The 18,059-nt window shown below is 43.1% G+C and overlaps 1 protein-coding gene across 2 annotated transcripts in view; it reads right to left on the bottom strand.

Moving 5' to 3' along the window:
* Positions 1–18,059, bottom strand: part of exoc2 (exocyst complex component 2) — a 48,850-nt gene that overhangs the window by 13,343 nt on the left and 17,448 nt on the right. For both annotated transcript variants that reach the window (XM_084548322.1, XM_084548323.1), the window contains exons 7-14: positions 12,749–12,829; positions 11,703–11,848; positions 10,756–10,837; positions 10,552–10,654; positions 8,337–8,455; positions 3,310–3,423; positions 2,874–2,998; positions 63–131 (exon numbers count right to left, since the gene is read on the bottom strand). In XM_084548322.1, coding sequence (XP_084404448.1) covers positions 63–131; positions 2,874–2,998; positions 3,310–3,423; positions 8,337–8,455; positions 10,552–10,654; positions 10,756–10,837; positions 11,703–11,848; positions 12,749–12,829 — 839 coding nt within the window. The remainder of the gene's footprint in view (positions 1–62; positions 132–2,873; positions 2,999–3,309; positions 3,424–8,336; positions 8,456–10,551; positions 10,655–10,755; positions 10,838–11,702; positions 11,849–12,748; positions 12,830–18,059) is intronic.

Genomic DNA, 18,059 nt, shown 5'->3' on the forward strand with positions numbered 1-18,059 from the left:
GTTTGTGAGTAAAGCCCTCTAAAACAGCACTTTTAGTGTAAATAAGAGAGAGCGTGTCGTACTTTGAAGTCATTCTGTCTCTGTCTGGCATTCTTCTTGGATTTTTCCACCTGTCCAGATTTCTCTCCAGTCTGCAGGAAAAAAGACAAGTGAAAAAAGAAAGTCATCTTCACAGATCATGGTTTTTGGTTTTAAATTAAGCGAATCATGCCATCACCCAGGTCTTAAAGTTTATTTTCTTAAACATGGGAACAGTCTGACTGTCTTCTCTTCTTCTCTCAGTTTGCATCCACTAGAAGAAACACAGCTTTTTTTTTTTTTAGTTGGTCCCATTAGAAGCACAGAGGTCTAAATATTGTATTTATATGTTTAGTTTTGGTGCAGCCATTTGACCAAATAAAGTTTCCAGCACCTTCAACACATGCATTGTGCATTGACCTAAACAAATATATAAATCTATCATGCACACCTGCAGAAGAAAATGATAAGACAATACTTTATTTAACTTAAACTTAAGGCCAGCCAAATTACTTAGAACAGATTTTCTATCCATCAGCTGTTTTTGTAGATGGACTAGTCTCAGCTTTGAGGTTATGTGATCGAGGCGACGACAAATGGGAGCAACTAATGGGAGTTCATCGACATATGACAGTTTCTCAGTGATTTAACAAAAGGAAAAAACTTCTACGACTTTGGTTCCTGCCATGGTGCCTTTGTTGGCTGTGTTTTCTTACAAATTAGAAATCGGTGACGGCATGAAGAGCTGGCTCCATCCATACTATCGGTTGTACCGACTAGTCGACTTTACCGCTGTACCATGACGCTTTAAGCAGGAAGTCGACTAGTCGCAGATCACGTGACAATAAGAACGTGGATGCCTCCGAGAAGACAGGTGAGGAGCCCAGTGGGTGTGTCAAGTGTGTGGAAATATGTTATGTCCTACTGCATTACACAATCATCTGAAAAGACATGCACTGACGCTTGCAGCAGTTAACAACTTCACTGAACATCCTGCGCTAACAGAGAGAAGGAGGCTGCACAGCAACTATTTGTTGGTGGATTTCATTGTCTAAAGCAGAGGTTGCGCTTTTTCGTTGTCATTTTGACTGACAGGATCATAAAAATCCCATCATAATAAATTTTTTTTAAATGATAATGAAGACATATTCAATAGAATTTAATTTTCATTAAAGTTTCATTAACTTCAAGTACTTTTTTCAGAACAGTATTGACTTTAAATGTCCATACTCGGAACGGGACTGCTAGCGAAAACAGTTCTTAGACGGTACCGTACGGTTGAAGTGCTTCGGTGGTATGCAAATTCCATTTTGGTAGCCATTAGCTGCATAGACATAGACATATATACATATATTGTATATATGTCTATGTCTATGGTCTATAGTTAGCCGAGCTCTGACGTGTGCATCAGTGTAATCGGTGTACTAGGAAATCGTTCACCGAAAAAAGTTCCGCGATGTCTTGGAACGCAAACTGCGATGAAAGACAAGAGCCAATTAATAAGGTCACTCGCCACCAAGTGGTCATGGGTGTGAATTGCAGTCTGTCAAAATGACGGATGGCCTTCAGATTTTTCCGTCACATTTAAGAAAAAAACAGTCAATGACGGAAAATATTCGGTTAACGCGACCCCTGGATCTAAAGCTATTACCGTAATTTCCGGACTATAAGCCGCTACTTTTGTCATTTGCTTTGGACCCTGCGGCTTATACAACGAATTATGGATTTTTACAAAGATGTGAAAGTTTGATCGATTGATTGATTGTTTGATTGATTGATTAATTGAAAGATTTATTGTGTTTCTCAAATGTAAATAAATGGGACGCTTTGCGTTTCCAAACAGTCATTTCTGTCCCGACAATCCCCTCCGTGGTAGAAGAAACCCTTACGGTAATTAAACATTACAACACCAGCGGCTTATAGAGTCGGGTGCGGCTTATAGTCGGGTGCGGCTTATATATGGAACAATCTGTAGTTTCCCCAAAATTTAGCTGGTGCGGCTTATATTCAGGTGCGCCTTATAGTCTGGAAATTACGTTAGACCTTTAGCTGCAGTACACAGAAAAGGCTTTGGAGATATACCGCTCCCAGTTACACTATATTATCTATATTATCACATTTGTTTATGTGCAGTTCTTGTTGCTGTGGTTATAGAGCTTGTTTTTTGGGGGGTTTTTTTGCCAAGCGAGAGACACTTATTACAAACGTCAGGCTGATGGTGTTTATGGTGTTGCCGTGGGCTACAGCCGGCAGTAGCATTGTTGCAAAGCATTACTTAGTCGATTTAAAAAAACAAATCCTAAATCGTTCAAACCCTAATCCATACACATGCAATATTTTTTATGTTTCAATGACAAGGGAAACGCTTCAAATATGGACAGAGAGAGAGAGAGACTTTATCATGGTGAGAAGCTTAGAAACTGATATCAAACTGTTTAAAAAGTGGTTAGATAGCGAAAAAAAATTCCTGATTTCAGTCAAACTGATTCTTTTAGCATGTTGTAAAGCTGCACACAGTATTCTGAATAAAGGCTTATGTCTGTGAAGATTCTTAGTCATCCAGGTCATGGAATATGCAAAAACACTGAATCAAAGGCAACTAAACTTAGAGTTTTCTTGAAGATGTTTCACCCACATCTGTGGGTGGTGCACACCTGAAACTCACACGACGACAGTTTATTTATAACTGCAATTAGAGGAATTAGATTTGATCCTGTTGTTCTTCTAATGAGTGGTATTCTCACATATTACTGGCTTTCAGACTTTAAGTTTTAACGGGGGTGAAACTTTGCGGGGAGCAGCTGTAGTTTTATATTCGTGTTCAGTTTCATTCTAAAGGTTATGTGCTTATTTACCTCACTAAAAAGACTTCCATTGACATAAGAGATCCAAAGCTTCCAGAAGTTGGGCAGCTGACCAATCACCACATCCGAGAGCTTCTCCACAAACTGCACCTGCTGCGGAGTCTCGTAGCGCCAGGCTGGAACGCAGATGCACGTGCAGTAAATTCACAAAAACCCCCTTAACATTCAGTACATAAGTGTTCATCATAATGCTTTAATAATTCAACGAAACAGAAATGTTTTAATTCCTGGCACGCAACGCATGACTTGTTTGTTTGTTTGTTGTCATTTACCGTAGTGCCTGATGCAAGGAGATTCCCCTGAGCACTATAAAAAAAAGAGGTGTCTCACACACACACAAACAAACAAATGCGTACTCATAGTCTAGCCACACAGGGAAGTCACCCCCCCTTAGTACGAAGTGCGTGGGTGATGAGGTTGAACTCACTGCTGGGTCGTGGCGTTCGAAGACTGCCCCCTCTTTTCAGTGATGCGGTGTGGCCGAGTCTGCCGAGGGCCGACGGGCGGGTATCCCCCTCCAGGTCGAGAGCTCCGACACCCACTGATCGACACGACGCAAGCAGGGAGGGAAGGGGAGAAGGGGGGAAGGGGGGAAGGGGGAATTAAGAAATGAAAAAGAAACACATACTTCAGATATCAAATAATCAAATAAGCCATTTTCAGAATTCCACATTCCTGAATAAGCTCAGCGGGCTTTCACACCAAACAATCCTCCATCGGCCCTCTCCCACTTTCTTTATTTGTGTTCTGATCCGTCTCTGCCCCGGCCAACAGCTGAGAGAATGTCCCGTTGTTTCCAGGGTGAGGAAACAGAGCAGCGGGCTTTGCGAGCGCCGGGGTGAAGTGGGTTTACAGACCGAGCCGAGTCTGATCCCAAAACACCAGGACTCCACTAGATGGCAACAGGGAGCTATGCAGCGTCAATGAATGAGAAAGTCCTGCAACCACACACACACACACTCCTACAGTATCTCATAAGCGAGATAACTTTAGCGTGATGAATATGCAAGATAACTGTAGGATATTAGAGGGATGGGTGAAAGTTGACAAACAGGAATGAAAGTGAAACACCGCAGCACTATGAGGGGATCAAAAATTGCTACAATGAAAATGAAACTTTTAAGTTTTCGTGCAACGCTGCATAACGCCTACATCGAGTTTGTCTAAACGAAGGGAGACGGATGGCCACATTTCCAAAACATGTGTCTGACACACACAGAGAACTGCGCAAGTGAGTCACCGGCTGAATGCAGCGTGTAAGCAAGTATTGAGAAATCCCCAAGCAGAGGAGCAAATGCGGTTGAGAGGGCCGCGCGCACAGCAAACCCATCCAGCCCAGAAAATGTAAGGAAATTCTCAATTGAGTCAGAGTGTCTGTAAACACGCAACACTTTCTCGCAGCGCACACGCATACACCATATGGAGCGGCGGAGGGTCCGTCTCGGTTATGTTTTCCTGTCTTTTTTTTTTTTTTTTTTTTTTTACAGGGATGAGAGCTGCTGTTGATCCAGGTGTTGGCTAAACCCCCAGCGTCCACAGAATGCACAAGCGCATGTGTGCGGGGCCGCCTTGAATGTCCAAAGTATGCATTAGGCTGCTACGCCGTTTTTTTTTTGCTAAAAGTTTGAAGGTTAAAATGTTGGAACTGCTGCTCTCATGTGTGTGTGTGTGTGTGTGTTTAAGATACAGAGACAATGTGTGTCACCTATGCACACTTCCTCATCAGGTCTGAGGCTTCTCCTCAGGTCGGATGAGTTCCTGTTCCCCAACAGGTCGCTGACCTTGACCACACACACACACACACACACACACACACACTCGGCTGCTTTCTGTCTAAAAGTATACGCACACACCTTATCAATTCCTGTTTGATTGCAGTATAGTTCCCACGCTACAGAATACAAAAGCCACTTTTCTCTCCTAAAAATACCACAGTTTTATTTATAAATTTACAGACAGTCAATGAGAAAAAACCTTCTGCTGCACAGTCCTGGTGTTATATTTCAAAGTTAACAGCTGAGCTCTTGCGACTTAAAGTTAAAGCCAAAAGTTGGGATGAAGTAAAAACAAGTTGCAGAAGGTTAAACTGCAACAGCTTGAAATGCACGTTGTATTTCCGAAGTCCATTTTTTTGCGTCAGTTTTCATTCTTAATTCAGCTGGATATTTTTCAGAATTAACAAATAATAAAAAAAAGATCTCTCTCTTTCTGCAGCATAATACTGGTATTATATTTTAAAGTTGAGCTGAGAAGGTTTCTCTTGCGATCTAATGTAAAAGGTGAGGATGAAGTAAAATTAAGCAGCAGAAGGTTAAACTACAACTGCTTGGACTGCACGTTGTATTTCCAATTTGCATTTTTAGTTTTTTTTTATCTGGTGTTTCTTAATTGTTAATTCAACTGGATATTTTTCAGAATTAACAAATTATAACAAAAGGTATTCCTTGCAACCTAAAGTAAAGGCAAAAGTTAAGATGAGGTAAAATTGAGGTTTACCCTGCATGTTGTATTTCCAGCTTGCCAAATCGTTTTGTTTGATATTTTTTAGAATGAACAAAAAAGTTTCTGGATTTCTCCGAGAAGAAAAGTGAAACATATAAATAAATAAAAGAAAATACCACGTCGCAGTTACACACGTGCAAACACCTATCTGACTAACATCTTAATTGAAAGGCAATTATTAAGTTTCTCCTGGAGTGGTATTGACTAAGCCTAAAATCACAACCGCATGTCTCACGGTCAGATATCTGAGCACTGAAATCTCTCTAACTGTTCACTGACAAAACCTATTTTTCTACACTGGGGGAAAGAAAAAAAAGTCCTGCTAATTGTATTGACGTTGGCAGAAGAAGCGCTGTTCAGGAAATAAGAGTTCTGCCGTTTATAATTGAATCGGGCAGAGTCAGATTGCAACACCAGGGCACGATGGGACTGTTTAGACATACGGAAGCAACTTGCACTGCTATGCTTCCTCCCTGGAAAACTCCGACTTCGGGCTTTTGTTCCAACAAAGATGGATGGCTCTGTTTCACGGTTAAGGCAATTTATAGGGTAATTAACGGAATCATAACTACACCAGAACGGCCTCTGGCCTCATATTACTGACTAGGAAACACGCAAGACAGAGAAAATGACACCAGTTACTGGAGATATGGTTGATCCATCACAGACGAACAAACCCTGCCTAGTGCGATGCTGACAATAGCAAAAAAAAAAGGCGGCTTATGAACACATCAAGGCGTGATTCGAGGAGGAAGAAGAGGCCGCCAGCGGAGTGGATAGCCGTGAGGTACCAGTAAGGGGGTTATACAAGAGCAGGGGGGGAAGGGGGGAGGCAGGGGGAGGAAGAGTGGGGTCGGGGGAATGTAGTGGATGTGGTTTTTGCGATGATGGCTGCTCAGGCGCTGCCAGGGTGGAGCCATGTTTCAGGAGGCACAGGTTTCGCACTTGGGCCAGAGGTGAGCAGCGAAGACCGGGGTTGGTAAATGGTAACCAGGTGTGTGCGTGTGGGGGGAAGAGGCGGAGAGCGTGACAACAGCAGGGACAGGAGACAGCTGTGGGAAGGAGAAAGTCGAAATGGCTGAAAAACAGGAAGATTGTGCGTCTCTGTCTGAAAGCGAGTATGATGTTGTCTGCGTGTGTCCGGACCAGAACGGTTGCTGCGATGCCAATTTGTTTAAAGTGCACGTGGAGAGTTTTACACCCCTTCTTCTGTTGAATTCAAATCTGTTTGTTTGCATTGTGTGTTTTAGTAGCACCCAAATTAAGCCTCCACAACCATCAGTACGCTGGAAGATTGGATGATTTTCACATGGAGGCCATAATCAGTATTGGAGGATGAATCACGTGACGACCGCTGGCTGAAAAAGACTTTATCATTAAACATAAACAGCTGAATGACTTTCATATACACACAAACATCTGCATCACAAATACTGATCTATCAGGCCCAATATACAACAGAAAGTCTCCAAGATCTGACACTTTTGTGCCATTTGTGCACATATAGCCTGCTCCAAAATAAACCTCAAAAAAAAACATTTGGTTGGTCAGCACGTTGGTTTTTAATGGTGACACCACACCAGGACACTACGATGGACCGGCAGAAGGCAGAGAGGGTCTCAACATGAAGTGAAAGTGGATGTAAACGGGTTTCACAACGCAAATCCTTTACGAAAAAGGATGAGGATTAAACAGGACGGTGACGCCACACTGGTTTATACTAATTTTCCTCACAAGAAACCTCATGGTTGCCGTCCTCTCGGAAGCAGAGTCGGAGGTGGTGTTTTTCATATCATTGCAGAAGGAGTCTTGATAAACGGGACGGGGTGGATTTACGAATAACATGACCTTGACTGTAGAGACTGAAACGCATGTTCCACCTGCTTTGCTTTTAAATATGAAGGTAGTCCTTCCAAAACCTCAACCCAGCAGGTTTGGCTGGATATACTTAAAAGAAATTTAATGACAGTCAATTAATCAGTGAGTCTGATCTGTGAGAAGAAGTTGTCTTTTTGGAAGGCAGTGACAAACGACATGTGTTCTAGATACGAGGACGTCTTGTGAAAGGTGTTTATTCATATGAAATAATTCGGATATAGCTTGAACTGACTGTCTCTGATAAACCTTAGAACCATATACTGAGTCTTACAGAGTTGTATTTAAGTAAATAAAGTAGCTATAAACGTTCCGTGCTTCTTTGCAAACGCCGTGGAATGCGTGTGCGTGAAACGGGTCCATCCCTGACATGATAATCAAGATGACACTTAAGTGTGGAGAGGCAGGGAGCAAACTAACACCCCCGATCCATCAAGCCCGAGCCCCGGAAACCACTGTTACCCTTAGCATTAGACATGTTTATGTTCCAGCTGTGCTATGTGAGGCAGCCACCCACTCACAATGTATTTGTGTGGGTGCCTTTGTGTAAGTATTCGTGTGTGGGTGTGGGTGTGTGTGTGTGCGTGCGGGCGTGTATTCGTCTTAGCGCGGTCGGCGAATCGCTGCTCTCCCTGAGTGGACGGTTTCACATCCACATTTTTCTGCCGGCTGATTTAACAGAGGAACAGCTTAATTGGGGTTAATTGTTCCAATCCATCTGTGAAGCTGTGTGTGAGCGAGAGAGAGAGAGAGAGTTTGTGTGCGCAGTAACATGTCAAGCCCTGAAACCAGAATCCAAAGCCAATGCTCCCTCACTTTCATCTTATTCATACATTCATGAAAAAATAAACACGCAGGCCTCAAGCAGAACAGGGAGGGGAGGGCGGTGACGGAGTGGGGAATGCAGGCAGAGGGCTGGTATGACGGAGAGGCAGCTGGCTTTCTCTTCTTTCAGCTACCTCCAGGCTCACATGACATCCACCAGCCGCCTGATTGGAAATGCTAAATAGGGGCTTTTACACTTTGTTCACCTCGTGTGTAAAACCAGTCAGCTCAGACATGTGTGCTGTTAGTCACCTCTCTGGCCGCTGGTGAACTCATCTCTGCAGTTTTGCATCAGCTGCAGGATCCACTTGTGCTGGGCGTAGATGCACTGCCACGCTGGGTCGCCCGGAGCATGCAGATCAGACAGATACCTGCACAGATGCAAACGCAGAGATGGTGACACGTGATCGTTTTAAGATGAAAGGAAAAGGAGCGTGCACTCCTTCTTCTGAGTAGCACTAGTAGGTAATGTTTCCTTTGAGATAAGAGTGAGAGCATTTGGGTGAGATACAGATAGGTGAAGAAAACAACACAAAAAGTCTTTACAATCATGACAAAAAAGGCTTTCCCAATCGTTTAATTTTAAGTTTATTCCCTCCTTAACTATAATATATAACGTGTAGAGGACGGATTAATCAACTCAGTGACTCAAACATAAATCATGAAGAGCTTTCCATTCTCCTTTAGAGACGCAACCATGTAAAGTACAGACGGTTGTGTTCAAATTAATTCATAACCTTCTGAGCCATTTGGTGTAAACTTTGGTGTAAAAAACCTGACTGTGGCGCCCCTAGTGGGAGCTGTAAAGACGACCAGATATCAGTTCATACTGTACAGCAGCCAAGCCTTTATAATCAGCTGATTTTACCTTTGGACACAAGCATCACAGCAAACCAAACAGAAACTGAGAATAAGCACGACACCAGGCATACAGTATGTTTGAGGTAATTTAGAAGCAGTGTTTGAATTACACTGATCAGGCATAACTTTATGACCACCTTCCTAATATTGTGTAGGTCTTACTTGTGGTGACACATCAGAGAATGGGCATGGGCCTTCTGAGGGTGTCCTGTGGTGTCTGGCAACAGAATGTTGTTAGTGGGGGGCCTTTGAGGGGAGGGGCCTCTGTGGATCATCCCACAGATACTTGATCAGTTTGGGATCTAGGTGAATTTGGAGGCCAGGTCAACACCTTGTGCTGTTTTTTTAGTATTTCCTAAAGCGTTTTTGTGTGTGTGTCTGTGTCAGGCTGCATCCTGCTGCCATCAAGGAGTGTCATTGCTATGGGGTGGGGGTGCCTGGTCTGGTCTAGGTGGGTGCTACATGTCTAAGTAACAACCACACCAATGAATGCCAGGTCCAAAAGTTTCCCAGCAGAACATTGAACTGTCACAAGATGGTTAATGTTATTCACTTCTCCTGTCAGTGGTCTTAATGTTGTGGCTGATCAGTGTATAGTCTCTCCAATACCGAACATAGCTTTTTAGCTAGTTATAGAATGTTTCACTAAGTATAAACTGTATGTTGGTTGAATGTTTCAATCAATATATAATATAAGGGATCTTTTTTTTTTTTTTTAAATAAAGTCTTAAATTTCTACAAGACAATATTTATAATTATATTAAAGCAAGATGGCCAAGCATCAGCCACACATGTTCTTAATGTCCTCTGCGTAAATGAATGCGTGTATCGGACCATAATCCATCTCCCAGGAGTTTATTTCCTGGACATTCCTCTGTGAACTTTGGATCTTGATCGTGATTCACTCCCTAAGCTGCGGCCTGGCCTCGTCCGATGCCGTCCTATGAACTAGCCGCTCGTTTGTTTCCCATGAGGTGGCATTTTTCAAAAGCTCGAGCAAGACTGACACCAATAAAATTAGCACACGTAGACATGCACACAGGTCCCACCATCCAAGAGTAAACAGGAGCTGAGTGGGCGTTCAGAGCTGTGCCTAATGCACCGGGATGAAAGATGTTGCCGTGTGGTTGAGAGCTGGTCTCTGTGATCCTGACAGGTTGGTCTTTACAATAATAAATCGGGGGAGACCACAAGTATGAACGGACAGATGGATGAAGGGGGGAAAAGAGAGATGGGGGAGGGAAGTTAGGGCAGCGAGAAAAATAGAAGCAGAAACGAGAGAAGCAGAAAACAGAAAGATGAGTGGATCGGTGAAGAGGGGAACGTGAGAGGCAAGAAGAAGAAAAAAAAAAGGAGGTCGGAGTTCTGGTAAACGATGATACACACAGACATCAAAGAAACCAAGGGGAGTGCGATGACGCAATCAAAGAGATTTGTCAAGATTTTATATAGGATGTTTACAGCCTGGACAAAAAGTCTAGATTGTGTGACGCATAAAGAGCTAAAATGAAATCTGATATATAAAGATCATAATTTGACAACAGAAGGGGAATACAGACAGGTGATATAAAACGGTGAACGAAAGATTAGGAAAATGTAAAGAGACCTGATGTATCTTTTCTGGTCGTGCAGCGTTGACGGCGTCTGCAGCAGTTTCTCCAACAGGAGACTCCTCAGAGCTCCGATCCTTGTCTCAACCTCAGCGTACACTAAAGCAGAGCACAGTAAAAGAAAAAGAAAAATAATGGTGATCAAAATCTCAATCAGATGAGTTTTTTGTATTTGGGTCAGGAAGATATAATATCCTCACCTTTTTTGAAAACAGGGACCTCGGTATTTCCAAATAGAGATTTGGCTTTCTCATAATCATTGATCACCACGTCATAATCTCCCTGGAAGGCAGGAAAACAACAGTTCAGGTAACTTTATTATTTTTTTTTTTAACTCATCAATCATGACACATGTTGTGTATTCAAGCCTCTCTAGCTCCACCCTCTGGTTGACAGTCATCCACGCTGTGCCTTAAAACAAATATACTGCACAGAGTGGGGACAGACGGAGCAGAAGGAACGCTAATGAAAAAGAGCTGAAACTTGGACGATTACAAAGCGCTGGATCCCACAGGCCTGTGGGGAGACGAATAGGACGACTAGAAGCCCCAAAAACGTGAAAGAAATACGGTTATTTATACACTTAAGGCATAAAATTGAACAGAGTAGAAAGAATAATACGAAAGAAACGATACATAAAACTGACTTGAACCCTAAATAACAAGAGAAGGATCAGCAATGGCCTTATTCATTTGCTTTGTATGGTTGCAGTACATTTGGGTTATATTCATATCTACGTATTTATATATTTATGTTCCGCATGTCTTGTAATTTTGGTTCCTATTAGGGGACGGACAGTTTGACGTCATGAGGTTCCACGTCTCACGGTGGCTGGTTTTATGGTTACTCTGCTTGATTTTGAAAAATTCAGAAGGAATATTTGGCCAGTTAAATACATATTTGTCCTGTTATACATGGCAATTTGAAGGGTTGGGGCTACTTAAGGTCAGGATTCAGCCAACAGTCTGACAAATAAAAACCAGAAGTGATGGTGTAAGTACCTGTAAAAAAGATTTTTATTAAAAGGTTTGCTAGAAACAGCTTGGGACAGGATCTTAGGCCGCGTGTGGAAGCATAAATATTTCTATTTGCAATATGTGTTGGCGTTTCTGTCGTCATTTTGCATCAGCGTTTTCGTGCAAAGTACCTTCTGGATGTTGCGTTCGATGTTGAGTGGCAGGTTGAAGAGAAACTTGAAACGCTGCAGGACGTTGAGTGCATTGCGTGTGGAGTCAGCCTTGTCTTTCCGCCCCAAGACCTCCTGGAAGAGAGTATCTGCGGTATCGCTCGCTTCTACGGAGTGAGAAAGAGTGAGTGAAAGAGGCGGGTAGAAAATGAGAAACTGGGATACTATATAAATAAATGCTGATTCCACATTTCCCTCTTATTGCCCGGTCTCTGGCTTTCTTCCTGCTCAGGATGTTATTTGACACAGGGAGAGGAGCAGGGGTAGAGAGTGAGCTTCGAAGGAGAAAGTGGCTGCTATCTCTTTAGTCAGGCTGCCTCGGTGAAACCTCTGTACGACTAGCTGGCTTCGTGGGTGGCCTGGGATGTGCTTTGAAACAGAAAAAAACTCAAGTTCCTCTAATCATAACAAAAACCCCACCCCCAAAACAAAATCCCCGAAGGAAAAACAGCGCGAGAACGGACAGAGGAATAGTTCACATTTTTTACCCCGCCGATCCGAGTTGTCGTTAAAGCTGGCATTTCGCAAGGGACGTTTGTGATAGGCTAACTGGCGCTGTGTGTTTGATGCGTGGGTTTTTGGTGGTGAACGGCGGCCTGGGCTCGCTGGGCCCTCAAGTCTGGGTTGGTGGGGATGAAAGCTATGTCTGGCTGGGAGGTTTATTTACTCTAGACTCTGGGAGAAGGACCGGCTTATTGACCCTCCATTAGAACAGTCCCATTATCATGTATGACAAGAAAGTCAAGCACACAGGTTCTTGCAGAGGAAACTACTCGCTAACGGGAGGACGGCCTGCAAAGGTGAACATAGAAAGTGTAGAAGTGTGTGTGGACAGTATGGACTCTTTAACATATTCACTTTTAGCTCATCTATAAATTGCTCCTTGTTTGTTTGATATACATCTGCAAGTATATACAGTATTTTAGGCTTAATCTCATAAACATTTAACATTTAATCAAGAGGATATAATTTCTCTAGAGATGGAACCTAAAAGACAAAGTGCTTACTGTTGAGGATGTTTTCTAGTCGCTGGGTCATTGATCCCTCCACCTTCTCTGTGCCATCAGATTCCAGCCTCTGGTGGATAGCTGCAAAAAAAAAAAAAAAAAAAAATTTAAAAAATCAGGATTAATTCACATTATAAAAAAGACAAAAACACAGTTAAATCTCACAAAATAAATCCAAATCGTAGATGGAAGTGGTAAGAAATTGGAAAATATTATAGATATTAAGTTTCCTGCACTGTAGGGTAACGGATTCCCAAATACGGGAACATTTTCAATTTCAGGAACTGAAGGTAAAACAATAAACAGGCCCCCGTCCCTAATGGTAGATGGGAGATAACCTCACTGGTTCTCCACCCACAGATGCTGCTATTGAACCCAGCCCCTCTTGTGCCCGTTCCCACGCAACCAGGACGCAACCTTAACCCCGACTGTAGCGGATCAATTCAGCCTAACCAAAGCCATTAACAGCACAGTTTGGTGGTCTTGGGACATTTGAAGCCCTTTGACCTGGAGGTAATGTGAATCTAAAATGTTTCAATTGTCTGAAAAATAACATTTGGGGAGAGCAGAGCCGGAGGTCTAGATGCCAAAAATGATTATCGCCGAGAGAAGGGGGGGGAGGCTCTCTGGTGGCTTGTATCCATCACTTAGCGTGAAGAGCTTTACGCGGGAGAGGGGATTTGAAAAGAGGGAATGAGGGGAGAAAACAGACAGGAGAAAAAAAAAAAAAAAAAGAGGGAGAGCGAGTGGTGGAGCTACACCAGTGAATAAATAAATGGTGTGCAGTAGTGGGCAGCTGGGTGCTGAGAGCTGCAGTGTGGGTTTATTGACAGAGTGGAAGAGAGGTGGAGAGGGTTTAGAAGACCTTCTCATGCATACTTGTGAAGCGGCTCAAATATGCAACAAGCAGAAATCTGAAGAATGAAGTGAACGCAGAAAAAGGTAACAAAAAAAATAATAAAAAATGATAGCGATCCTCTCAATTTCCTCTCTGTCTTCCTCCTTCTCCCACAGTTGTTCTGCCACACGGTGCTGGCTGTGAGCAGAGCTCGTCAGCAGAGGGAGCGGGAGGCAAAGTGAAGGGGGGAAAAGTTCTGCAAATAAATATGTGGGTCCAGTCTGACAGACAGAAGCCTCAAGGCAGAGACTGAGGTATTCCTAAAACACAGTGTTCAAACATGCCACGGCCTAATCAGTGCGGACGTCACCAACCGTCACTCTTGACCGGCAGAAAGTGTGGCCAGATGCAGGTTAGGACACAGGCACGCAGACGTAGGAGTGCACAGGACTGACGGGACTGAACACAATGGAAGACGCACACACTGCAGGTCTGCTTCATGTCTCCACGCCCGCCACCCCCGTCCCCTCCCCTCCCCTGCCCTGCTGCCAGCTGTGTGTCCTCCGAGCCTGTCACACACTGAAGGGGCCGATGACGTCACAGTTAACCTAAACATCAGGTCAGGGTCCGGATAACACACGTAGCCAAGACCTGAGGAAGAGCTGCAGCTCCCCGCTTAACTTCCTGGAACCGTTGAGGGACAAAAAAAAAAAAAAAAAAAAAAACAGAATAAGAATAAAAATACAGCGTCCCTGGTTTCTAAAGCTGGAGATGTTTTGACTCCTGCTGGGGGCTGGGGACTCGGGGAATAGGCCCTGGGAATCTTGCATTTTTTGGAACACGGTAGCCGTTCCGTTTCCTGCATCGCTGGGAGACTTCCTCTTCACACAACAATGAAAAAGCTAAAATTTCAACATTTTAGCAGCAGCGGCCCTCGAGCTTCTGACACGCTGTCAGTCAGTCAATCAGCCAGAGCGTCTCCGCCTCGGGAAGCACGGCTCAATTTGTCACTGAGGCTCCACGACCAAACAGCCACCGCGGCCAAAACCTTCCATCTCTTTCACCAGCTTGTGTTGGTTCACATGGAGAGTTTACGGAACCATTTCAACTATAAAAATACTCCTTTTTAAGACATGAGCAGAATATTTCGTAATCAAGTATATTCCTGCAAGTATCAAACTACACATTCTGCACCACTTGACCAGAAATGCACCATAACATAGAGCTGATGCATGTATGAAAATTCAGAAATTCACATTTACAAATGCTTGAACACTTAAGTGTTTGACTAAATATGATATTATGACTTCCTTAAAGTGATGTTTTCGATGTGGTGTTCGATCTAAACTTCTGTTTGACCCCTTAACTTTCAACTTCTCAGTAACCTGGCCACTGAGAAAGGTAAAAGGTTGTTGAACATATCTTCTTACCTACAGTAAGACTAATGCTACAATACTTCAGTGTATCAGGTGCCATACTTAATCCACTCAGGCTGAGATGAATCCCTACTTAACTAAAACTTTAAAAAAAAACACATGCAGTCACACACCAAACACTGCCTTCAGTTATATTTGATCCATAAAACTCACATGTACTGTAGTTTAGAAAGTAATTGTTTAACTTTTCCTTGTTTCTTTTTGTCTTTTCGCTTAAATTTGAGTAGCTTGATTTGTTTCTTGACTAAAAAGACAATATTTCATTATGCTCACCTTTACCAAAGTTAATATTTTTACATATGATAATATGTGGGGTTATTCTGGGACTAAAAACTAAGCTCACTCTGGCCTCATGATGTACTCTTAATGAATCCATCTGCCACAATTAAAAGACAAACTTGCTCTCACCAGCTCTTCCTATATCTTGCCCATCGTTTAAGGGCCATCCACATCTGATCAACACTTTAGAAACCGAGACTGCAATCCTTGTTTATAAAGCTAGCCTGGAAATCGAGATTTGTGGTTTTCAGATTCAAAAGTATGTTAAGACTTCTTAAGGAGGATGGTTAGGTAGACTGCAAGGCAGTGAAGGAGCAATTAGTGGGGACATGGGGAGAGGCATGAAACAATAACAGATATTCAAGTCAGGCTCCTGCTGTTAGCTCTGAACACTTTCTATCCGACTCATTTCTTTTCCCAGGATTTGGCCTCTCATCCCGGTTTCCACCTTCCACCGGCAGCAGAACACTTGCATTAAAAAATAACTCCAGACCTCTATTAAAGTCATCAATAAAAAAATAAAAAAAAATCTCACACGCAAGCAGAATTGAAAATAAACAGGAGTGGAGACGAGAATGTTGTGCTGGTGACTGAGAGAGCTGGAAACAACTTCTAACACGGCACATAAGCACCCCGCTAATTTTCTCGCTTCTAAATTCTTACAGCTGCTTCTCAGGTGAGGTTCATTTGGACCGACTCGGAACAACAGAGACCTGCCAAACACTGCAGCGAGACAAAGAAAGGATTCACAGTTTGCTCGGACAGCTGTGCTAACTGGGCCTGGCAGCGAAGTACTACAGAGCTGTCTCGAGTTGGCCGCCTCGCTTGCAGCGTGCCGGCTGGTATGTCGGTTTGGCTGGCCACACCTAGTGTACAAAATATCTCCACTTGAGCTATCCATTCTGGGCCACAAATTAATTTTTTTTTATGATTGAGAGCCAACTCTTGGCCCAGAAAGCATGCCGTAGGGCGGTAATGAGTCATAGTGAGAAGACAGGAGTCAGGAAGTTCAGAAATTAACTTTTAAGTCATGCTGCTGGACTAAATATGAGACTTTTGGAAGCGGGGTTGTGCAAGGTTTGAGGAACAGACATTTGTGAATTCATAACTCTTGTACCTTCTCCTGAGCTACCACGAGTGCACCTTCCTTTAAGATACTGCTGCCTCACTACACCTAAGGTTATGTTAAGTTACCATGTAAGAAACAAACCGATGCAGAGTGAAATAAATAGCAGAAACTGTGTATAAAATGTCCCAATAAAACGGACTGGAAAATGCTAACAGATAAAGAAATCATCATGGCCTCGTCATATTTATTCTTTCCAAATGAACTAATTGATTTCTTTGTCCTTTGAGAGATAGACAATATGGCACAAATATCATTACTTCTAGCCACATGACAATGTAAGAACAATATTTACTCTCCATTTAGTCTCCACTTGCTTGCGGAGTTTAATATCTGCTCCATTAGCAGCTAAATGTTCCACGATGTTCAGTAGCAAGTTGCTACCGGTGTCTGTTTTGCAGTTTAGTGATGGGCATGGGTTGTGCTGGTATATTGAAGATACAAAATGTTTCACTTATGCAACATCTTTGGCTTTAAGGATGACAACTAACTCAATATACACCTATCAGCCACAACATTATGACCAGTGACAGGAGAACATTGACCATCTTGTGACAGTTCAGTGTTCTGCTGGGAAACTTCTGGACCTGGTATTCATTGGTGTGGATGTTACTTAGACATGTAGCACCCACCTAGATCAGACCAGGCACCCCCACCCCATAGTAATGACACTCCTTGATGGCAGCAGCCATCCCCAGCAGGATGCAGCCTGACACAGACACACACACAAAAACGCTTTAGGAACAACTAAAAAAAAACATGAAGAACAGCACAAGGTGTTGACCTGGCCTCCAAATTCACTAGATCCCAAACTGATCAAGTATCTGTGGGATGATCCAAAGAAGCCCCTCCCCTCAAAGGCCCCCCATTAACAACATTTTGCTGCCAGACATCATAGGACGCCCTCAGAAGGCCCATGTCCATTCTCTGATGAGTCACCACAAGGGACACCTACACAATGTTAGGAAGGTAGTCATAATGTTATGCCTGATTGGAGTATATGTTTACGGAAATTTAAAAAACAGGGCAAAACTAATCAGCTGTGTCCACAACCGTTTCTTAAATTATGAAATGCAATTAATAAAGGCAACTTGCTTTTGGTGATATTGTGTAAAATTGGTACATATCTGCACCTAATTAAAAAAAATAAAAAAAATAAATCAGAACAATTTTATATTCAAGCTGACATAAATCCATGTAGTCACCCACAGGTCATAAAGCATCCGTGCTGCATGTCCCCTTGGGTCACTTGAGTCTATCCATGGTGTGCTGCTTCCTCCATCCCTGGAGACTGTACATTTCCCATTGGGGCAGTGGGCACACAGTAGGCACGCTCAGTCCGAACGTGAGAATGACTGCGCATTGTTCCCATTGGTCATATTGGGCCTGTTATCAGCAGTTATCAGTCCTAATACTCTGGCTTGCATTGTGTTTTGCCTGCTCCGTTTATTTAGATTCAGCCGCTAACAATGAAAACACTGCCTCTCTTCCAACCGGGACACAAACACACGGAAAGCAATAATAATAATGATGGAGGCAAAAAAAAGTGCACGTATAAATAGTAAGGGGAAGTAACTGAGCGGCTATGGCGGGAGCAGAGAGTAAACAGACAAAAGTATGAATGATGTAGTG

Source organism: Chelon labrosus (genome assembly GCF_963514085.1).
Source record: "Chelon labrosus genome assembly, chromosome: 7".
NCBI lineage: Eukaryota > Metazoa > Chordata > Actinopteri > Mugiliformes > Mugilidae > Chelon > Chelon labrosus.